Source organism: Camarhynchus parvulus, chromosome 2 (genome assembly GCF_901933205.1).
Source record: "Camarhynchus parvulus chromosome 2, STF_HiC, whole genome shotgun sequence".
In the NCBI taxonomy this organism is placed as follows: Eukaryota; Metazoa; Chordata; class Aves; order Passeriformes; family Thraupidae; genus Camarhynchus; species Camarhynchus parvulus.
In genome coordinates, this window is record NC_044572.1 from 144992034 (window position 1) to 145016200 (window position 24167).

The 24167-nt window shown below is 37.3% G+C and overlaps 1 protein-coding gene across 1 annotated transcript in view; it reads left to right on the forward strand.

The window, feature by feature from the left end:
* KHDRBS3 (KH RNA binding domain containing, signal transduction associated 3) overlaps positions 1-24167 on the forward strand; it is an 88759-nt gene that overhangs the window by 39924 nt on the left and 24668 nt on the right. The window contains exons 5-6 of the mRNA XM_030965945.1: positions 4451-4590; positions 13684-13876. Of these exons, the coding sequence (XP_030821805.1) occupies positions 4451-4590; positions 13684-13876 (333 nt within the window). The remainder of the gene's footprint in view (positions 1-4450; positions 4591-13683; positions 13877-24167) is intronic.

Genomic DNA, 24167 nt, shown 5'->3' on the forward strand with positions numbered 1-24167 from the left:
ACTCAACAGAATATTTGTAGGAATGCTGGGCTGTCATAATGTCAAAGGTTACTCTATTTACACGATTCATGATTTAATGGTGTGGAGAGATAAGGAAGAATTAAATTCTTGGCTATTCTAGACAGCAAACAGCTGTCTTTTTTAGATAGAAATATGTTTAATTTGGTAAATGCTTCTTGCACGTGCTGGAAGGAAGGATATGCCTGATCCCCATGCCCCCTTCATCAGAGGTCTTATTTTTCTTCATTGAGCTTGATTTCCCTAATGTTACCATAAATGAAGTGAGCTTATCAAAACCTGGTCATTAGTGTGTTAAGCCAGTAGAATTACAGACTGATAATGAGCAATTCCATTGACTGGTGCTTATAAAAAGTTTCCATCTTTATTTTTTGATCATTGCATCTTTATTATACAGAGCTGAACTGATGCTACATAATCTTTCCTGAACTGTGGGATCAAGCCAACACTGTCTTAATTTCCCTTTGGCTTTTCAAATGTAAGCTTATAAGAATTGCTCTAAATGCCTTAATCTCTTTTGCCTGCCCCCCCTTACAGCAGCCACTGAAGGAATAAGGAGCAGCTTTTTCTTCTCTAGAACAACTGTTTGGTTCACTGCTGCCAAATGCAACTCGGATTTTAATATTTTTTTTGTCCAAGTTCTGTTGTAGCTTTCTTAAGAAATTACCTATTTTATTTCAGGAAGGATGTCCTGCTATGAGTATATATGATTATGATAATAATTTGCATTCTCCTTACAATGTAGGGTCACTCTGACTCCCTACAGTTTTAGATGCTGGACCCAGTTTATGAATATGGTTATTGTTTATCTTTCAGATCAGTGCTGAACATAACATCATGTTTGGTGCTAGAATGCAGAATATCCTTGTGGTAGCTGGCTATAGCAAAAGTGCCTCAGTCACTCTTATTGGATTTTTGGATCCATGGGCATGCATCCTTGCATTGAAATTTAACCTCAAGCAGCTGCCGTGTTGTAATTTTATTTAAACTATTGATATGACTCAATGCAAAACATAGAAACTGGTTTTGAGGGTATTTTTGGCTGTGCTTGTGTTGCCTTGAGTCTTACCTTTCTTCTGCAGTTGGAATTGCAACTTCTGACTTCAAGTATATTCTTTTACCTTCTTTTAAATTATCCTGACCCTTTAGTTCTTCCCTTTATTCTGGCCAGATTCTTTGGTCAGCACTCCTGTTTGCGTATTAGATTGGTGGGTGTTGTCCTTGATACTGGTTATCTCAGAATTACTTCTGTCAGGTCAAAAAGCCAGGTACTTTCAACCTCACCTGCCTCTGTATTATACCAGGGTTTCAAGGCCAGCCTGGATGGAGCCCTGAGCATCCTGGTCTAGTGGAAGGTGTCCCTGCCCATGGCTGGAGAGTTGGAATGAAATGGTCTTTAAGGCCCTTTCCATCCCAAACCATTCTGTGATTCTATGGCTATGGCAGTTTTGGCCATTAGAACTTAGCCTGTTTTGCTTAATTTTTGAGCAGTGGCAGTCATTTGTCTTCTGACAGATGCAGTGCTAATTACCTACCCTTTGCCTTTGGTTACCAGAGATTCTTGTTTTCCTTGTCTTTAAAGCCAAGTATAGAAATGTCTTTGAGAGAACAATCTATACCAGTTATACGACAATGTGAGCAGGATTCACAACCTTTTCCTGTAGCCTGTCCTACTTTTTGCATATTTGGTTTGTAAGATGTGGTGATGAAATAGCTTTTAATGGCATTTTGAGGAGTCTGGTGGCCTTTGGAAGCTTTCACAGACTTTTCCTTAAGTAAGCTGGCAAGTAACTGTAAGGTGTAAAAAGGTGGCTGGAAACCTGATAATTATTGATTGCTCACTGTCAGGATAAAGATCTACTTGAGTGCTTTGCAAAGCTACAAAGGGTTTTTTAGAGACCTGTCCTAACATGATATAAATAAATAGCGTAGCTAATGGTTTGAGTGATAAATTGAAATAAAGTCTTAAGCTAGAGTGATCCCAAGAAGAGCTGCTGCCAATGTGTTGATCTGGCTGGGTGAAAATCATAGATACAATTTTAAAGAAGGTTTAGTTAGATCATGTAAGTATGGGGACCTGTGGGATGAAAATCTCTTTCATGGATCTTGGTGTAAATGCACCCTCCATGGTTGGATAAGACTACAGTTAGTCAAGGTAGGCAGTTTATTCATAAAGTGAGAGTACATCTGTTCAGTTGAAATTCAGCAACTTTTAACTGAAATTCAAGTGCTGCCACTGCCTAAGCTGTTCAGAGGAGGGATGCAGTCTAAAGGGTTTCCATGTCTATCTTCTAGGTGAGGAAAAGATTATTGTCTGCTTAATTTGACTTGAAGTGCACTGTTTCCAGCAGTGAGTATTCATAAATTGACCATCTGCTACTTTTAATTGAGGAATCCATTTCAGAGTCTAATGGATTAACACTGCTGCTTATCGTGGCTGCCTTGTACTGCCCCTTCACTTGGCATCCTCCTGCTGCCTCTGGCATCTGTGATAAGGGCCATGTTTTCTGTTCTGTGCTGTGCACAGTGGAGCCCTTTTCTGTGACCTAAGGCTGCTGCTGTGTCTGGTAATATGCTGCAGGAAAGTGAGAAAGCATCAGGGAGAAAAGAAAAAGGGACCCAACACACACAGTGGCAACCCGAGCACATCTTTGCTAAGGGATTAAATTAATTGAATATAAAATGATCAAAGGCATTTTTCCAGGGGCACAGTTCTGAAAAAGATGTTTTGTGAAGAAATTATAAAGGGCATCTGATACAGGCTGTCAGAACTTTGATACTGTATGTTGGTGGTACAGTGTCTTGGTGTTTTGTTCTATACAGGACATAGAATTTTGCATTTGTAGCCAGCTCTGATCCAGCAACAAACAAAAAATACAAAGTGGGTTTCTGTACAGTAGCTGGCCAGAACAATGTTCAGTTTCCTGTTTTTAGTCTACTCCCTGTGATGGATTGGTTATGTATTGCGTCCTGGCCATTTAATAATGGAGTCTGTTTCTCAAAAGCTTCAATTATGCGATTTGAAACAGTTATTTCAGTCTTTTAGACCTTTTTCATATTTTCTATTTTGTTTCTGATGATAAATTGAGGATGATCTCAGGTGGGCAGTTGGGAGTTAAATTTCAGAACCTATTTAAGGCAATTTGGACAAAATGCTGTTATGGTGCTTCTTTTAACACAAGTAAGTTCCTTTAGCAATGGCATATAAAGGACGGCTTTTTTATTTCCATTTATAGAAGTCTAGGAGAAGCAGAATGCTTCAAGGATAATTGAGAGATTTGAATTCATGGAAGTTTTAATCTCCTTTCAATGCAGGGTTATGTTTCAGAGTCTTTAAGACTGCCTGGCAATCTTTTGGTCCTTGTCTAGTGAATAAATGTAATAAACTCAGATTTGCAGTGAGATGCAGATTCTTTGTTTTGTCATTGAATTGCAAAATGGGTGGTGTTAGAACAAGCCTTCCTTCTTGAAATGGGAGGATTTGCAGAAGAGCTGTTGTACCAGAAGTATCCCTTTGTTCCTATGGGAGCATTTTGATTCTCAGTTAGTACAGATGCACCTTGGGTAAAATAGTTATCTTTAATTCACCTTTATGGCTGCATTCTGCTTGGCTCACTTTAAGTGGAGGAGAAATGATAGAAAAATACTTGTATCTCCAGAGTTCAGTGCTGGGTCTGTTTTATTCCTGTGTGCTCTGCTTGTTTCGCAGGTTGACTCAAGGTCCCTGAAAAGTGTGCTTGAGAAGTACCATTTTAATTCTGTGTGTAAAAACCTGAGCTTTCCTTTTACTAGACCTTGAGAGTAGAGGATTTGTGCAGACAGAAATAAGCCATATGTCCTTGGCATTTTTACCATTGCATATTATAGAATTTAATTTTTTGAGCTCTTCTTATTAGATAACAGTGTGTGTGTGTGTATTGAATGAATTCCTGTGTTCATTCTATAACTGACTGACTTTTAAAGTGTAGATTCCTAATCTATTCCTTCATTTTCATGTGCAGTTCTCAACAGTGTATTTATTCTCTACTTCTTTGCAACTCTCTCTCTCTCCTCTTTTTCCTGCTTTTAGCACACAGTCATGCTACAGCTGGAGCTACAAACTAGATCTCAGTTCAGAATATGGGATCTTGATTTTTTTTTCCCAGTTTCCTCCTATCTCTGCAGCATTTTAACTTTGCCATTTTAATTGGTAAAGCTACATAAAAATTTATGCAAATGAAAGAAAAACATGCCTGAGCAAAAAAATGGAAGTTATTATGTAGAATTCTCTGATAATATTTGGACTGGATATTATTCCTATCTTATTATGTATATTAAACTTTTTCAGTGGAATGTCCAGCTTTTTAAGAGGAGACTTTCAGGAGCAGTGTTTGCTGAGAGTGGTGGGTAAACAATTAGATTTTTGTCTCACTCTGCCTCTCCCTTGTTTTAGGACTATAATGATGAAATCAGACAGGCACAGCTTCAAGAATTAACGTATTTAAATGGTGGCTCAGAAACTGCAGAAGTTCCAGTTGTCCGTGGAAAAGCATCGATTCGAGCAAGAGGAGTGCCTGTTCCTGCTCTGTCCAGGTATGTGGAATTTCATTGGAATGTATGCATTTCAAGCTTTTCTCTTGAAACACAGTTTCTCCCCCAAGCAGAACATGAAGGATTCCCAAAAGAAGAGCAAAAGATGGGGAAACAACCTTCATTTATTGATGGAAGTTTAATTCATTTGGACTGAATTAACAATGGTCTTGTGGAACTTGAATGCTGCCTTCGTAAAGAAGTAGTGCACAGCATAGGAGATGTTCAGTCCTACTGTGAGTACCTTGATTTCTAGGTGCTCACATTTCTAGGAGCAACTCAACTAGCCTTGAGCTGCTCCTTAGCTGCAGTCTGTGTTTGAGCCCTATGGAGTTGACAGCAGTGAATCTCTTACCTCCATTGATGTGAATTTCAGGCAGTATCTCCAATTTATGCAGTATCTCCAATTTACACAGTATACTTTTCTTTTTTTATGATACTACTAAGTTTTCATAGTCATGATGAAAGGATACAGAGGTGCTCTGGAAGTAGAATTTGGATTTTCTTGTTTGAGTGGCACTTTGTGAAAAGTGGCTTTTGCTTGATTTGGGAGTAGGCAAAGTCCACTGCTTTTGCTGTTTGTCACAGGAGATGTGTTGTTTTTACTCTAGCATCCCCCATCTTCACTGCAGTACTGTGATGGCAGTTGAAACTCCTTCAAGTTCTGAAGTGTGAAAACAAAACCTAAATAAAATTCATAACTGTTTATGTTACAGAATACAGGGATTGTGGCTGCAGCACCTAAGTGTGACTGTTAACTGTGTGGTAATCTTTTCTTCTGTTTTGTGTACAGTTCTTGTCAATGCAACTTGAAACTTGCATTTCTGAATGCAAGTTATCAACTAATTTCTTGTTTCAATGTATTTCTTGTGAACTAATTTCTTAATAATACCCTGAAGCATTTTACCTCAGATGATGAAGGATATTAGAAGAAGCAGCACTAAGGAAATATTCCATATATATAGATCTGCTTAGTTACATGTATCCTGAAAATGATTCAAATGCAATGCAGAGTGAATCTTAATTTAAAGAAATTATTCTTACTGTAGGTTGTGTGCTGGGAGAAAAAGTTCTCTCAATCATCAAATTGTTGTTCTTGTGTTTTGTAATATTGTGTAAATATATATACTGCTTTTCTTGATTTTAATGTTCTGAGTAATGTTAATTATATACCGAGATTCACCTGTTGGTTTTGTAATCTTGTAATCATCAGCCATACCAGAGTTCTTTCAAATTGGATACCTCATTTGGTCTTGGAGGGTTTTTTGGGTTTTTTTTTTTTTGGTGGTCTTTTTTGGTTTGGTTTGGTTTTTTGTTCTTTTAAATAGCTGTTTGTAACTTTGCCACAGTTGCCTGTAATGATTCTGCTACAGACTCAGGGTATGGATAAATTTTCAAGTACTATTTAAAGTTTATTTCATTTTCCATGTCCTTCAGATAATATTTCTGGGATACAGAAGCTATTGTTTGGTCATTTCCTGTCACCAAAACTTGATAACTAATTTACCTTGTTGGTACCTAGTATGCGCATATGTAAATAGTTTTTTAGAGTACTACATTTCTAACATCACAAGTTCTGTCCTCTGGATTTTGTTTTCAAATTATGTTTTCAAATCTGCATTTTGTGCAAGAGATACTCTGTTACAGAGCTTACAGAATCCTTCAGAGTTGGTCTACAACTATTAAAGTGTCTTCAGGGTAAATTTAAATGCTATTAGTGTTGGATTTGGAGATGACAGTAAAAGATCGTGGTTTCGTCATCACCATTTTTCGCATATATTCTAAAGGAAAGTTAAAGTGTGTCTGTTTGACTTGTCCTTACTTCAGGGCTTATCCTAAACTCCAAGACACTTTTCTCTCAAATTGAAGTGCTCTGTTAGCATATTCCTTAAGTGAAGTTCAATTCTGTTGCTACTGAGATTCTACAGCCATTGAGGTGAAGATCTCAAACTCAGTTTTAAAGCTCTGATTCTTTTTGAACAGAAATGGATTTCAATGAATAATACTTTTGTTGAAGCAAAGCTTTAAAGGCTTTGTCTCAGAGTTGGATAAAACAGTTTCAATAGGCAGCATCCCTGAGATATCCAGGAGAAATTGAAGCAAAGCCTCAGAAGACTTGCAAAATGAAGTTTAAAACCTTGATCCTAACCTTTCTTTGTAATCTGCAGAATGGTGTTATGATACCAGCCTTTATACATGAAACATCCTGTTGAGTTTAAGTTCCCACTTTTGAAACCTTTATTACTCCTGAACAGTTTCAGTTAAAAAAAAAAGTACTAATTTATGCCTTTTTTGCTCCTTGTCAGGCATGTGAGAACTGGATATAATGCATCTTATTAAATCTATTTTTGGCTCCATAACAAAATTTTATTTTGTGGAAAACACAAAATACATTTGTGTTTGCATACAAAAATTCTAGTTCATATACAGACATTCCTGTGTGTGGTAAGTAATTTCCTAATGGTTGTGGTTTGGAAACCCTGTATTCTTTTTTCTGGATTGTTCCCAATTTTCTTGACTGAATTTTTATGACTCTAGAGCCAAGCAAGGTTTTGTGGGTGGCTGGATGGAATTTGTTCTGTGTTGTGAGCTTTACATTCAGGAATGTTCTTTTCTCATCATTGATCTCAGAGGATACAGCTGACTCCTATAGATATTTCCTTTGCCCCCACCTTGCCCCAAGTTTTTGTCCCTAATACTGTTAAAGATGACCTTCAGATGTAATCACAGCACTTCTGTTTTCTGTAGTGTTCATGCTGAGCACTTTAACTATGTTGACATAACCCCTCTTCTGTACAACAAGAAGGGAAAGTGGTGAAAGCCTGGTTTTTATTCCTTTGTTTTTATTATGATCTTAAATTTTTTTCTGGAGGCAACTGTATAGAATGATCATACAAGTTGCTTTTTAATTTATTGTGAGAGAAAGCTTAGAAAGATCCATGGTGTTTAATGTGATGCTGTTAAGGTGTGAAACCAGAAAATGTAACTCTTTAGGAATCAATGTTCCTTTAGTGCATGTGTATTCCCATCCTGAAACAGGGCTTTATAAATGATAGCAACAAAAATGTGAATTTTGATTTCTGATTAACTAAAGAGTTAAAATGCACATATTAACATTCTAGTGGAAGGTGTCCCTGCCCATGGAAGCAGAGTTGGAATTTGGTGATCGTTAAGGTCTCTTCCAACCCAAACCTTTCTATGACTCTATACACGTTAGTGTACACCTCTAAGGAGGTTTTGCAACTCAAGCAGAATTTCTCTCTAAAACTTCACACTATTTTAAGAATAAAAATAAGATTCAAGGATCACTCATTTGTGACTCCAATTGAGATGTTTTAGAAAAGTTAAATTCTAGAGGATGATAGTTATAAGTCTAAGAATTTGGCTAAAAGTTCCTTGATACCTTGGGGTGGCATGGGGGGAACCATTTCATGTCACTTATGGCTAGAAAACAGTGCTAGAATCACAGAATAGTTTGGGTTGGATGGGACCCTTACTGACCATCTCATCTCACCCCCTGCCATGGGCAGGACACCTTCCCCTAGACCAGGTTGCTTCAAGTCCCACCCTGGCCTTGAACACTTCCAGAATTGGGGCATCTGCAACTTCTCTGGGCAACCTCTTCCAGTGTTGTCTCACCACCCTCAACATAAATTTTTTCATTTCCAATCTCAACCTGCCCTCTTCAACTGAAAGCTGTTGTTCCTCATCCTATCAGTAGGGACCCTGATAAAATTACTCTCTTTTTCTTATAAGCAGCTTCACTTAGTTATTGAAAGGCCACAATAAGGTAGAGCTGGCTGAGTTCACACCCCAGATTAAGAGAGATTGTATTTGAAAACAATAGTCTCATTAAATAAATGGCAGATTTCTGATTTATGCTTTCAAGAGGGTGTGGAGGGTTTTTTTACTTTTCTATTTATTATTCACATTTCAGTCTGTTCATGGCTGGGTCCTAATGGTTTAATGACTGTCACTGTCTGGGGAAAAATAAAACTTATACAGAAGTTGTGAGTTAGAACTTGGTGTCTTACGTGTTAGAAGATGAGCTGATGTGGATCACTGTGCAGTGTGTTCACAACTTCCAGCTGCTTTTCTGCCATGTCTGGAATGAACTGGTTTCTTTTTTTGAAGAATCACTTTTTTCTTGAGAACATGTAGGTAGTGAAGTGCAAAAGATTCTGTAGCACAAAATAAATATTTGACAAAGCCAGCTCAGGATCTAGGCCAAAGGCAGATATTATTAGTGTTCACTGTGTTTTGCTTTAGTTTTGTGATCTCCCATTTTCCACAAAATTTAAACATAAACATATGTATTAATGTTTTGAAATATAAATATGAAAAAAAAAATTGTAAGAGTGTTAACTCAATGGTGGCACTTTTTTTTCAAACAGGATGAAAGGTCAGGAATTTGAGTTCTGAGTTGTATCTGGGTATCAGTGTTTTAGTATTTTAAAATGTCAGCACCGAAATAACAGGTCTGTTATTTTTCCGATGTCTAATATAAAACAAATATATTTACTGTTTGAGGAACACTGAATGTAGCTGTCTGTGCTCAAATTAAGATAATATATCCACATCTGGTAACCAAATTTGTTAGATCTATTTATTGAACAGTGTAAATCCCTGCAGATATATAGAACTATGAATGCTAAAATTAAAGAATTTCAAGTGTTTCCTCACTGAATAATGTAGTGTTCAAGAACTGTCCTAAATTTTGCAAGTATTTTTATTTTAAACTTATTCTTCCATTTAATGTTTCTGGGGGGAGATAGTGACAGTTAATGGTATATCTAGGAGATAGATATACCATTAACTGTTCCAATTTTTTGTTTCAATAAAAGTGAAGGAAAGCTCTGAACTGACTCTAGTTGGGGTTTCATGATCAGAATAATTTTACTAACTCAGCCATCCAGTGATAGGCTAAACTGGAAATAAAAATCTGTGTGATTCTAGAGCAGAGAAAGTGCTAAATGAAATGATGGAAGTGGCTGTTGCTGAGGGCAACTGGAGATGAGTGTGAGATGCTGTGCCTGCTACCGTGGGCAAGGGCAGTAAGTTAGTTTGCTGGAAATAAATCCTAGAAACACTGTGGGACCACTAGAAAGTAGAAATGTCAAAAATTATTGCTAACAAAGGCCAAAGAGGAAGTGTATAAGTTAGTAAAATACTATTTCAGTGGGAATCAATTATTAGATCAGTACTTTTAAATTCCTTCTGAACATTCACAAATGTTTTGAGTCTAACATTGTGTAGCATAGTTCTAAGTGGCATTAGATTTTGGTGTTAGATTTTCTTGAAAATGTTTTTACTTAAACAATAAATTCAGGATTCAAACAATGAGATGTTAATCACAAAATTCAATACTTCAGTAATGCTGGAAGTGGACACAGTAAGGTAGACGTTTCATTTGCACATTTTTAGACATTAACCATCGTCTATCATTGCTCCACAGTGTTTGCAAATCACTTTAGCAGCTTCTGACACTTTTGTTTGAGGTTTTTTCTCCCCTTCTCTAGCGTGTTTATGGTTTTATAGAAATTGTGCTTCACTTTGTATTTTCTTTTTCTTCATACACTGAATTGCAAGTGTAAGTAGTGAAATAATATCATGAGAGGAGAGTCAGATTCCAACAAAAACAGCTTTCATGACAGTATCTTCAACGGATGATGTGGTATGTGAGTTAGATTAGATTATTCAACCCATTTTGCTGTGAAATAAAAGATATTAAATGAGCTACTGAGATTTGCTTTATTTAGTCTATTCGACCCAGATATAAAAGCCTTTTTTTAATGCAGACCCATCAGATAAGCCTCAGTTGTCATTGGTGGTATGAAGTGTTTTAATCTACTTAATTGTTCCTGATGTGTGAGCAGTTCTAGACTGTTTGTCATCTTTGACACAGTTTCTGATGCACTTCCAGTTGTTTTATGTTTGGTTTTTTTTTTTAATTAGGAAATAAGCTGATTCAGGAAACAAGTCTGTGAATACACACAATTGAGTAGTGAAGTTTTATGTGTACTCTTTTGTTTTCTAACAAAATCTCAGGACCAATCTTAGTTCTAGATATCCTGTAGGCAGTTATAGTGCAGAACCTATTGGCTTGTGTAATGGTAGGATATATAAATTTATATGTGTGTAGGTCTTAACTCCCAAATGTCCCCTCCTGTAACTTTGATTTTTTTTTTAGCAATTTTCTTTTTTAAAACATTCAGGTTGGGATTCAATACAAATTGGAGTAGGCATCTGAACCTCTGTTGCAGTTTATTGAAAAATAGTGCATGTATTTTTATTTGTTCCTTTTGTTCTATAATTTGTCCATAAACCATTGGCAGCACTATCCAGTGGATTGCTGTAAGAAAAACTCTACCATGAGAAACTTCTTCAGTTATTCTTGATTGTGTAGCAAAACCTTAATGTACATGTGCATGTAGACATTCAAATATATGAATTGATCTGCTCTGCTGATTGAGGCTTGCTCTGAGAGGTTTCCTGATTCTGGGACAATTGAAGGACTTCACTTATCTTGGACCTGCTTTTCTGAGTATTTTGTTTTGTTAGGATTCTTCCTTTGAGGTTAGAGTTGGGTTCAGCCTTCCAAGTGATACCTCTTTTAAAACCTGTTCTAGCCTTACTGAGCTCCTTTTTCCCTTTCTCAAGTGCTCTCTTTTTTGATAGTTGTTCTGTATTTGATCTGACTTTCCACAGAATTGCTGTCCCCCAATATCATATATGCACATGTTACTCTTTTAAGCTTTTTAAATATAATTTGTGTAGCTACCTTTTTCAAATTAAGCAATACCTGAACAGATCTGTTGTTTTTGCAAAGGTGTGCAAAGGTTCCTGTTCAAATGGTTCCTCTATATTTTGAGTCTGTTCATTGTAAATGTCCATCAAGCTTCTTTAGTTCTTCTATAACTTCTTTAAAAATAATAATTTTTAAATTAAAAGGATTTACAATTTACAAACCTCTATACAAGTTAAAAGAAATAACAATTTACAGTTTCTAAAAATTGCCTCTTAGCATCATAACCTGATACAACTCCAATCTGTGTGGTGCTGATTGAACTCTCCAGTCACTGGGTTTTTTGTCTTGGTGCTTTTCCAGTCTCCTCCAGCCTGGTACAGTAACCATGAGAACCATACAACTCAGGTTAAGGGGTCCTGTAGGAGGAATGAACACAGTTATGAAAAGTTAAGATCATAAATTGTCTCATAATACAAGAGAAGTATTATTTCCCACCCATCACCATTCCAATCCTATTAACTGGTTTTTTTTTTGAAATGCAGAAAAGACCGCATCACATGGATCTGATTTTCTAATTATTTCTCAAGAATAAATCTATGGTAGCTTGAAAAACTGTACCTTTTTTCTTCCCTTTAATGTTTTTCCATGTTTTTCAGCCTATCTCATTTCCTGCTTTCACTTGCAACCTGCCTGAAGGATGCTGTCATGATTATGCCTAATGATTCTTGAATCTTTTTACTGACAGTTTTCTCTTTTGTTTGACTTGATATTGACTATATTCTGTGCCACTAGGTTCATTTCCCTTTCTCTGGCTTCTCCTGGAAAGTGTTACATTTGCTATTTCTTTATATTACTTCAGCAGGCTGTGTCTGGAAACTTCACTGCTCACGCCTGCCCCCACTACAATGAGTCAAATAAGCAGCTGGTACCCTGTCTTGAGGAGGCATTCTACCCATTAGCTAGAACCAAGTAACAAGGACAGTTTTAAATCATTTACTCTCTAGGCTTGTTTAAAATACTTTGTGACTGTGTTTTGATCAGTAATAAAATTAATAAAATCTATCCTGGTTGTACCTTTATATTTTTTGCATTCCTCATGCAGTGATGCAGTTTTTGAAATACTATTTATTTGTGGGAAAATGATTCTATTGTTTTCTGATTCATTTATTGATGTGAAATTACATGATTTGTATGAAATGGGATAGGAAATCATAAGGCCAAATCTGGGTCTTTGTCATACTGTTCTACTGAAATCAGGACATTTTTACTCAATTACTGGTCTTGAGATTGATTAGATAATGGCTTGGTAGGTAGAAAGATAGGGTAGAGCTTGTGCCTTGTTTCCTTCTATGTATCTGTTAGAGTGTATGATAAGGGTCTGACTTTTTTGGAGCAATTCTATTTCCAACAGCAGTCATTCAGACTCAATTATAGCTCATGGGTTGAAATTATCTCCTTAAAAAGGAGATGTCTATTAGCAATGTTTTAGATTTCTTGTTTAAAAGGGTAATTGATGAAAATTTCTCACAGATTGTACCTCTAAGTCTCTGCCTTTACTACAGGGAGGTAGGAGGAAAAGCCAATTCTAAATGGATCAAATGTTTTTTTGAAAACTGGTTCAACTGAAGTCTCAAATTTTTCATTCATGTTAAGTGTCCAAAGTAATGGAACGCAAGTTAGTGCCTATCATGCTTTCAGAATTTTTAGACCAAATATACTGTTATTTAGTATTCTTAAATACATGTAGGTCATCAGGTTATATCCTATAATCACCCTGCAAGTTTTATTACATTTGGATGTTTCCTGAAACAGGTGGAAATCTCTTCAGAAGCAGAAGAAAATGTACTTTTGGTGATGCACTCAGTGTCTCACAACCAGTGTGATTTTTGGCTTGTGTTCAGAAGGTTTCATGGAATCAGAAGGGAGAAGCTTTCATGGGATCAGAAGGGAGTGGCACAGATTCCTTTGTGCAGGGTTTGAGTATGATATTGCCTGACACCTTCCAATGAAGCTGTTACTCTGTGCTTGTGATTCCACATACTAGAAGTCAAATTCCAGTGAAGTTGACTGATTCCAGCAGATTGTTTTGGGTGTGCCTGAGTGTGTGAGACTTGACTCAAGTCAGTGCAAGGTTCATCACTGAATTCCATGTCTAGTTTGTATGTTCCAGAATTTTTTGCATAACGCGCATAATCGGATTTAAGCCTACAGAGAAGGACAAACTCTAAATCTCTTCTAGACTTTTTCTGGCTGTAGCAAAGCAAAACTGCCATGATGTGGGGGAGGGAGGTGCTGGAAGGGAGGCCCTGGGTATAGTGTTTAATGGTCAGTGATCCGTGTGTTTGCAGGGGCCGTGGGGGAGTGCCTCCACCACCAGCAGGAGTGCCCAGAGGGGCACCAGCTCCCCGGGGAGTCCCTCCAAGCAGAGGACCAGTCAGTCGGAGCCGGGGACTTCTGGCACCCAGAGCACGAGGAGTTCCTCCCCCGGCAGGGTACCGGCCCCTGCCGCCACCCCCGGCACAGGAGACCTACGGGGAATATGTAAGTGGAGCTGTGGATGTGCTGTGCATGGAGGCTGTGTTGTTCTGGAGAGGGCAGATCCTTTCAGAACTCTGTGCAATCTCTGTAATTGGCACCTACTATACCCAACATCCCTGACAAATGTGGTCATCTCTCTTTATCACTTCAAGCTTGAGCTGTTTAATTTAAAAAAAAAAATCGGATTATATGTATACACCATCATAAAGACATTTACAGTGCATTTGGCAGAAGAGTTACGTGCCTCTTCAGTGTTTAATATTAGGTTTCTGCTTTCCAAAAAATCTGAAAAAATCACGATTGTTGTAGACTTTTAATTCTCAACTAAAACAGAATAATATTCTAATCTTCCATCCTAAGCCTATCTTTGTGGTCATATAGTGGTTTAATGATCAGACATGTAAAGTATTTTTATGAAACCTTCAGAACTAATCCTAAAATTTTAACATTGTACAGTGTATCTCAATAAGCCATACATACTCATCTTGATTTTATTGTATTAAACATTAGAATCATATAAAAATACTTTTTATGTTGTATATGACAAAATTATGCAGTTATGAATTGTTAAGGAAAACTTAAATTGAACTTACAGGGCAGTAAGATAGAGAAAAAAGATCATTAAGTCTAAACTATAGTGATAAAAATGAATTTAGTCTTATAGAAAAATAATACCTTCAAGGACAATGCTTTTAATAGTAAAGGTTTTAGTGTGCCCTCTTTACAGCCAAGTGTGTCTGGACTTCATTGTTTAGACTAGCAAAAAAGGAGATTCTGTGTTCCTGAAAATTTGCTATTTAGATATTTTTTGCTTTTCTCTAATACTTTCTTTCACCTACCTTCACCTCTCTTCTTCCAAAGATCCCCACCAAAACCATCTAAATCAAATACCAGGTTTTCTCCCTTTGGGCAGAAAACCAGTTTTCTATATAACACTTGTAGCTCCATAAGGGAAGAAGTTCAATGTTGTTAATGTAAACATGTATGAATATAACTTAAAAAAATCAGAAGAAGTTAATGTAGTTCATTAATTTTGAGGAAGAATACTTTAACAACGTGCCTAAATTTCCCCTGACTATACTTGACTAGTCGAAGTGGGCACTGCAAATTAGTGGTTCTTTCACAATGCTTTCCAAGGAATCAGTCCTCATTGTACACCTGTTTCCAGGACATATATTCTAGAACACATAGAGAGATGGTAGAATAGAAACCTCTTTGAGTAACTTCATATTTCTTTATGATCTGCTATTTATAGAATGTGTCTATAGAAGGGATGTGGAAGTAACAGCTGCTTGTCTCAGTATCCTGAAGTATGCTTCACTTCTGGGAGAATAATTAGAAAATATCACTGTACAGAAAAATAGTGCTGCACTAAATAACTTCTAAAAAGAATTTTCTTTAGAACTGGATCACTTATCTACCAAAAAAGATACCTTAGCAGGGATAGATATAGTTAGATAGTTAGATAGATAGATGTAGTACTTAAAGCTGTAGTTGAAAAAGCAATCCTAGATGGTCTGTTTTTCCTTAGAAGAATGTTTAGCAGGGACATAAGCCATTGGTGTGCTGCATGTTCAGTGTTAAATTCGATGCTTGGTATTTTTTACCTGTCCATTTGCAGTACATTATCTAAATGCCTTATCTCTGTCTTTTACCGGTTAAGGGAGCATGGTATGAGTCTTTAGTAGTATTTCTGTGCCTTCTTTACTAAATCTTGCTTAGTTATATCTAATACTAAAGCATTAGTTTGCCAGCCTGAGCAGAATAAGCTCTTGTTGATTGAGAAGTGTCTGTAGAGTGAGAACATCAGAAACACTGAGGGGTGTATCAAAAACTATTTTAATCACCATCAAAGCTTTGGAGACTGAGATATCCAGAGAAGTTACAGAGAAACCTTTAGAAGTGTATTGGGTTTTTGTGACCAGGTTTTGGTAGCAGATGGGTGCAGTGGTGGTTTCTGTGAGATGCTTCTGGAAACTTCTGCTGTGCTCAGCAGAGCCAGTGCCAGCCAGCTCCAAGGTGGTCCTGCTGATGGCCAAGCCAAAGCCCAGCAATGGCGGTGCTACCTCTGGGATAATGTATTTAAAGGAGGGAAAAATTCCCAGTCTGGAGCAGTCTGTTCCTAAAGGACTTCACCCCATGCAAGGTTCCTACACTGGAACAGTTCATGATGAACTGCAGCCCAGGGGAAGGGCTCACACTGGAGAAGTTTGTGTTGGACTGTCTCGGTGGGAGGGATCTGATGCTGGAGCTGGTGAAGAGTGGGAGGTGTCCTGTCCCTGAGGAGGAACAAGCAGGGACAAGGTGTGGTGAGTTCACCACAGCCCCCATTCCCATCCCCTGCATTGCTGTGAGGGAACGAGCAGAGAATTTTGGAGTGAAGTTGAGACTGGGAAAGAAGGGAAGAGTGCTGTGGAAGGTGTTGCTCAATTGAGTTTTTATTTCTCATCATCCTACTCTGATTTCATTGGTAATAAGTGAATTTACCCTAGTCGGGTCTGTTTTGCCTGTGACAGTAACTGGTGAGTGATCTTGAACCGTGAGACTTTTATGTCCACCTGAGGATGGGAGTGACAGAGTGGCTTTGGTGGGCACCTGGTGTTCAGTCAGGGTCAACCCACCACAAGAGGACTTTCTATTGAGGATTGCAAAGTCCTGAGGATTCATGAAGCTTTTCTTTCCTTAGGCTTACAAGCTTTTGCTTTGTACCCATTAAACTAATGTGCTTTGTACCCATTAAACTGTGCAAGTCTAGGAGGAAGCAAACTGTGTGTGGATGGAAGCTTTGAACCCTCACTACTGTAACTGAATATCTCAAAGGTGATTTAGGGCTTTCAGTATGTAAAGTCCTTGCCCATTTCCTCTGTTGAGTGCTATTAAATCTACCTTGTTACAGACAATGAATTACAGCTTCATTTTTTCCTTCACTCCCTTTGCTAACTCTGTGTAGTCCTTGAAACCAGTGAATTTTGAACATCTGTGATGAACTCAGTTTTGCCTCCTGCTTATCCTGATATCTCTCCTTCCTCTACTTGATTAAGTAGCTGGTTTTTTTATAAATAGTTATTTTCCAAATAGGAAAGAGAATGCCTATTTCATTCCAAAAAACTGCAAGGTTTACTTCTGGAGGAAGTATTTCACATAGGAAAAATATCACAGGCAAAAAGTTGTTCATTTGAGATGCATTTTAATGTAAGAGCAAGAAAACTGGGAACACTGCTGACCGCAGGGAAGTGTTCCAGAATCTTGCCCGTTACAGAAAGCTCTGCTCAGAGTGAGCTGCCTCTGTCTTCTGTCAGCTTTCTGGGGTCTGTGCATTGGTGGCCTTTGAATGCTTTGGCTTTCTCTGCAGAAGTCACACAATGTTCTGGGCTAGCAGCAATAGTGGCATGTCTTTCCAGTTCAATATAAGCACTTTTCCCACTCCACTGTTGCCAGTCTCATTTATGTATGAGTCTCAGCTGCAGGACTCATTCCTCCTGAGACCCCACCACACTGTTAGTACCATGATGAAGCTCTTGAAGCCACTAAATGACAATTCCTTATCATTTTCTCTGAAGACTGACTCTTTAATAGCTGTAGCATCAGCTTATATAGGAAAAATTCCAGCCTCTACAGCCAGCCAGCTTTATAACTCACTGCTCTGGTTGCTGTGATAAACTTTCTCTGAAGACTAGCAGGACTCTCATTTTTTTTGCTCAGCTGCTTAGGTCAGGAGAAAGCATGTTGTGATGTGTGAAGCATGGCCAGGGTTATTTTTGTAACAGTTGGATGAGGGAAACCGGGTGGATGCTGCATTTGTTGAAGAACTTACAGATGGTTTCAGGAACATTTTTCTCTTAATTAAATGGGATTTTTTTTCTCTATTCATTGAACTATACTGTGCAATAGAGAAAAAAATATTTTTATGAATTTTTAAGCTGACAACTTATTCCATTATGATAAGAAATAGAAACTGTATTTAAGTACTAGCTGTAAATTTTAAGCTTTTCTACAATTTTCCAAGAAGCAGGAAATTAGTAGCGGTGTAAGGTCAATTCCTTACCAAATGTTGAGTCAAACATGGGTTAGAACAGAACTGCTCAGTCTCAGTTACTGCCTCATCACATTTGTTGCTCTTGGCCTCGTCCTGCTGTTGTCTTCTTCTCAGCTTCCAACCTTTGAGGCTTTTTTCCAAATTAGCAACACGGCAGTGGGACTGAAGCTTTTTAAGACTAGATTTTTAGTTGATGCTGTTTTCATTTTACAAAGGCAAATATTTTGCAAATATTCTGCCAGTCTTTCACTTCTGTACTTTGCATGAATATATTTGTGATGATGCTGTGTCAAGTCCTGTTTTGGCTGCTTAATTGTGTTAAATGCAAAGTGAGTTTTATCTGAGTTCATAATCACACTTTTAGGCATTAAGAACTTTAAACATGGATTTAAAACCTGTTGCACTGGCAGTATGGAATGTCTACATTAAAAAAATAACTCATCAGTCCAGCATGTTGTGACCAAGACTTGCTTTAATACTACTTTGGAAGGCTGTCAGATCTGAATATTCCTCCCTGTTCTGGGGAAAATTTGTGTCAGAGCTTTATTTCTGATTTTGGCCAATTTATATATGTTTCCTTGTGTTCAGAAAAGGGTTAACTCAGGGGCAGAGTTTTCTGATGTACTGACCACATATGTAATTTCTAGCAGCTAAAGCTCCAATGACATTGCTTTGTGTATTAAGAAATGGAACCAGGATGGCATGTCTATCAATAGGAGACCAAGGGAGGCTTTCTAATGTTAAGTAAATTGTAACTTAAAAAAGAGCATTGTGAATTATTTCTAATTAGATATCAAAATTATTTTAACTTGGATACAGATACAGGCCACTCGAAAGGATGTACGGAACAGTTGGATACAAAAAAGTTACTGATAGCAAGAAACTTCAAACCTACTCTTTAAAATCTACATTTAGTTATTTCTTCTTTCTGCAAAACCATAAAGGTTAGGGATTTTTGTAAGATTTATAGTTCCTGAAACATTCATATGTGGTATTTCCAGAAATACGTGGCTTTAACTGATGAACAAAGCACACCTCAGACTCAAGATTGTAGTTCTCACACTAGGTCTGTGTTGTGGGACTGTAATTAGCACTGTATGTGCACTGTGAAGAACATGTGTATTACAGATATTACAATACTATGAGACTGTTCTTGTCCTGTTTCCCATGAGAAATGGGGAAGACCCAAAACATTACCATAACCCGCTGTCTAACAAAATCTCACCCAAAATAATGAGCAGATGGTGTGTTGCTCTGTCTCTCTTCGTAAGAAAAATCTCAGTATTTTTCTGGTACTGGAAGGCCTGTGGTTCAAGTTCCTGTTACAGGTATTCATATTCCCTTGGGTCTCTCTGGAGATGATGTGCTGCCCACTAGGATACTGTCCCAGCTTACACAGCACTTTTCTGTCCTTTTGGTTTGGCAGGAAATCCTACAAATTTGGTAAGCCTCGTGGAAAGTTGATTCACAAATAATATTTGTCTGGATGGCTAAGAAATTAATTTCATGATCCAGTCTGTATTACAAAACATGAATGTAGGTGTCCATTAGATAAAAGAATAATTGCAGTCTTACTGTTTACAGGGGAGAGCCCATTCCATTGAAAAACCTATATCCTGTTATTTAGTTCACTTCCTTAGAAAACCAGTGCAAATTCTGTTTTAATCTCCAGCCTTAAGCTTGAATTCTGTGTTTCCCTATTGAGATCATAATTAATTTAGATTTTGAAAAACATTAGGATTAATGTGGAAGCAGTTTCTTGGAGCTATTAATACACTGCTGATTTTGAGTGGTGAACTGTTTTTAAAGTAGAGTTTTCTCATTAACATTCACTTGCTGTTTGGGGTTGAAGAAGGTAAGATCTGTAGGAAAAAAAAAGAGAAAAATCTCTGTATGCCATATTAAAAAAAACCAAACATTTTTTTATTTACAAATAAAGACTTCTTGAAGTTGAGGTAGTAAATATTAGTGAAAATAAGGGCTAGTCCAGATGGCATAAGACTTTGAAAAGAATTTAAATTCTCGAATGGAGTTCAATTATAATTTCAGTGTCACTTTGCAAGATTTACACCATGTTTTAATTTACCTTGGTTTTGTGAATGTTGATAGGTTCCTGATGATGTGCAGCATTTTAAATCAGTGAGTTTATCTGCTTAGTAGTTTGAATATGAAGCTTTTTGTTTGGGTTCCTGGAAAGGGCTTGAATTAGCTTCAGTCTCTAAAAAGCAGAGAAATTATCATTTGTCCATTCTGTCCCTGTTCCCCTTTGTGGATAATGTTGTGGTTTCCATTTAGGTATTGTGGCATTTTCTAAGCAGTTTATTCGCTGAGTTCTGGCTTTTTAGAAGTGCTAACACTGTTCTTTAATTCAGGGGGAATTTGTGTAAGACTTTTGGAAAGCAAGTTCATAACATGGCTTTTTCTGGCTTTTTCTTCCTGATACAATGTTCTTTTTCATAGTAAATAGGACAAGCAAGAAGAAATGAAGGCGGGGGGGGGAAGGTTTTATATTTTAAGCCCTTCAAATAACTGGTTTGTTTCATTTCAAATCTTGTATCTTCTCTGGGGTTTTCAGGATGAGATGGAGAGAGAATGCAAAATGTTTCCATTTTCCCAGGAACTTGGGGTGACATTGGCTGTGGAAAAAGTGGGGTGATTTGGAGAAAAGGCTGAACAGCTTTTCCCATTGCCTAACTCAATGTTCACCTATAAAAAGTTCCCATAAAATTCCTTTCTAAGTATTTTAGTTTAAGCTGCTTATCTGAAACTTGTTATTATTGAATGAGTCCTCCTGATTCTGGCACTGCTCCCTGCTGTTGTGTATAGGAAACCAGACTTGTTTTGGTCTGATAGTAATTTGGTTTAAATGTTGCTGTCTATATTCATTAGCAACTCCTCAGGGTTTTTTTGAGGTGCATGAAAAACAATCCACTCCTGCATTTCTCGTTCTATGAAAACCTTATTTGTTCTGGTTGGATATGCACTAGGCTCCTTCTGGATGAAAACAGATGAAAATCTCCAAAACAAGAGCTTACAGTCTGTGCATGTTTGCTTCTAATGTCCTTGATGTTGGTGCTCAGACTAAAGATTGTTGTAGCTACCCATATTTGTTCTGATTGCCTCATATTCCCTGTTGATTAAATGAGGGGGGGGATGTTATTCCCATGTAACAAAACGGCTGTTCCTTCCCTTTACAGTTCTAATTTGCCAAAAGGAGTTCATTGCACTGATGTTGTTTTGTGTTGTCTCCTTCAAGTTAATCTCTGCAAAAACTTTTTTTTTTCTTTTAATTTGATAGTTTTTATCTAAAAGAAATATGTGAATGTGCTCCTCCAGTGTTCTGGGATAGTATAGTAGTGTAAGTATTAATTTCAGAGAATGATGAGGAAAAGAAACAGTGTAAAAAGAAAACATTTTAGCTGTAGTGGTAGTGTCCTTATTTTTTTCCCTTGGATGGATTTCCTTAGATGGGAACAGCTGGAAAATTGATTTCTTATTGATTTCGTGATCTTTTTTTGCAGCTCTGCAAATGGCCTTTCTGTTAAAAGCCACTTTTACCCTCTTCTTTCTTTCTGTTTCTCTGTCTTGTTCTTTGAAACATTGTTCATTTTCCTTAAAGAGGTTCCAAACAGTAGTCTGTCATTGTCACTGCCAACAGATTCCAATTTAAAACCACCATTTCCTATTCTCCACTTGCAAGGGTTTGTTCAGAGTACTATTTTAATTAAAAAGCACTGATGAGCAAGGCTTAGCATGATTTATAATGTTTTGGGGAGTGCAGAGGTTGTGGCAAAGATTGCTTTTATCATTTTTTGACCCATGATAGTAACTTAATATATTCAAATGTTGCATATTTACACATTGCCTTTGATTCTATTAATGAATAATGTCTGTTCTTTACACGGAGCAATTACAGCTACCAGTGCTGCTCTTTGGATTTATTTCACCTGTGGGCACTATCACTGAGACCACTGCAGGCAGAAGCTCTCTTTAAGTGGAAACACTTATAGGTTGGCTTAATAAAGGACTTTATTATTAAGCTTTGAGATTTTACAGAGTAATTTTCATATTATTTTCAGATGATCTTTGTTGTAACTCTAGCTTTTCTGTTACTTTGGGAGAAGATTCTTAAGCCTGAAGTCAAGGCAGTTGCTCTTGATACCTTCCTGATGGATACTTCAAATGTTGGGTGATAAATACCTGTAGTTTAAAAGGACTTCAGCATTTTCAGCTCTTTTTCCCCACATTTCTGTTGTAAGCACAGACTGTTCAGCACACTGGCTGTCTTTTGATCAGACTAATCTGATAAGAGTTAAGTTTTCTGGGTGTCCTGAAAAGCAGAATAATGAATAACAATGGAAAGGCTTCTGTTCATGGCATGAAGACATGATCTGGTGTGGGCTTTTGGGTTTTGAAGTGGGAGATGGAATATGGGTTCACCAGTAAACTTTCTGATATCTGAGTACATTTAGGAAAAGCTATTCATAGACAGATGTAGTATGAATAGAGAGGGAAGTCCATTGTATTACATTTCATAGATTGAAGGAATACAGACACTGTCATCCATGCGAAGAAGAATAATGGCTTTAAATATGAAAGTGAATGCTTTTATAAGTACCTGAAAGATGCCCAAAAATCAGCAGGAAAAATGTAATGAGAAGGTTCTTATGAAAGTATAATTCTTTTGTTATTACATAGAAAGAAATCTGTATAGCAATGCTTGGGCTTAGTAGAATGTACTTAGTACAAAGGTGTACTTCAGTACAGGCTTTCTGTGTGTGTAAGTTCATTTCTGTCCATTTTTATTATATATGTGTAAAAATGGTAGTTACTTTCATTTAAGTTAGCATGGTATTTTATAGCACTGAAATATGCCAGATGGCCAGGGATATTTCACCTAAACACTAAATAAAGTTAAGGAAAGCATTCACTGAAGCCACTAGAGGTCTGATTCAGAAAGAAAATACTCAAGTAGCATGAATTTAAATTAAAATTTTAAAAATTCTGTCTTGGTTGACCTTGTTTGTAACCTCCTGAAAGAGAAAGTTTTCAAATACTGCATGACTAAGAGCAAATACTGTCAGACCTAGTTCAGGGAAAGCTCTGAAACATATTCCAGCTTCTCCTGCCTAATTGCTACTTCAAAGGAATTGTGCAGAGCCAACACATATTTTGGAATTTGAATATCTTATTTCTTAACAGAACAAGCTATTGAGAGCAAACGTATTTTATTTTTGGATCATGTTGCACATATTTATCTTGTTTTTAGTGTAAACTTTGTGGTTAATAACTGTAAATATTAGGAAAAAAATCTTTCCTGTGAGGGTGGTGAGGCTCTGGCACAGGCTGCCCAGAGAAGTTGTGGCTGCCCCATCCCTGGAAGTGTTCAAGGCCAAGTTGGATGGGACTCTGAGCAACTTGGTCTAGTCTGGTCCCATACCCTGTCATGTCCCTGTCCATGACAGGGGATGGGACAAGATGATCATTAATATCCCTTCCAATCCAAACCATTCAGTGATTCTATAAAATACATCAATAAAAGATAATAGATCTATTTAAGTAGATTATAGTAATCTCAAAAGCCCAGGTTGACAATTTTACTTCTAACAGAAGTCCCACGTATAAACCACAAACCAGATATCTTTCCATACAAGGCTTCTAAGAACCACCATCAGCAATATCATAATGCAAGGCTTAATTTCAGCAGTTGCCAGCTTATTAACACATGGAGTGGTGAACAGTGATGAATCCTGGGCAAAAATTCTCTGGAAGACAAGAGCTAATGAACGAAGTAGTTCAGTCTGATACAGAATGGACCTCACCCAAATTTTCCTTTTGTTCTACTGAACGTCTTATGAAGAATCTTCTCTTTTCAAATTTATTTTGTTCCTCCATTTTCAAGAAGTCATAGAAACACCATAACTTCAAAGCAGTCTCTTACCATCTTTCTTTCATGATCTATTTTTTCAGTAAAATAGTTAACATAAATGTGAAAGAGAGGACTGATTGCTCAAGAGGTCTCTAATGATTCTTCAGGGGCAAAGCTTTCCTAACACATTAAAAGGTTAATTTCAGTCCTCCACTTTTATTTGTTTCCACTGCTGGATGTGCCCGGTTTGAACTTTGAAAGGGATGTGGAAGGGATTTGGAAGTTTAAGGGATGGCTAGTTCACATTTGGGAGAGTCTATGAGAGGAGACCAAATATCATGTAAATGTTCTGGAACAGAGCAAAGAAATTGGCTCAAGGCAGCTTCTGC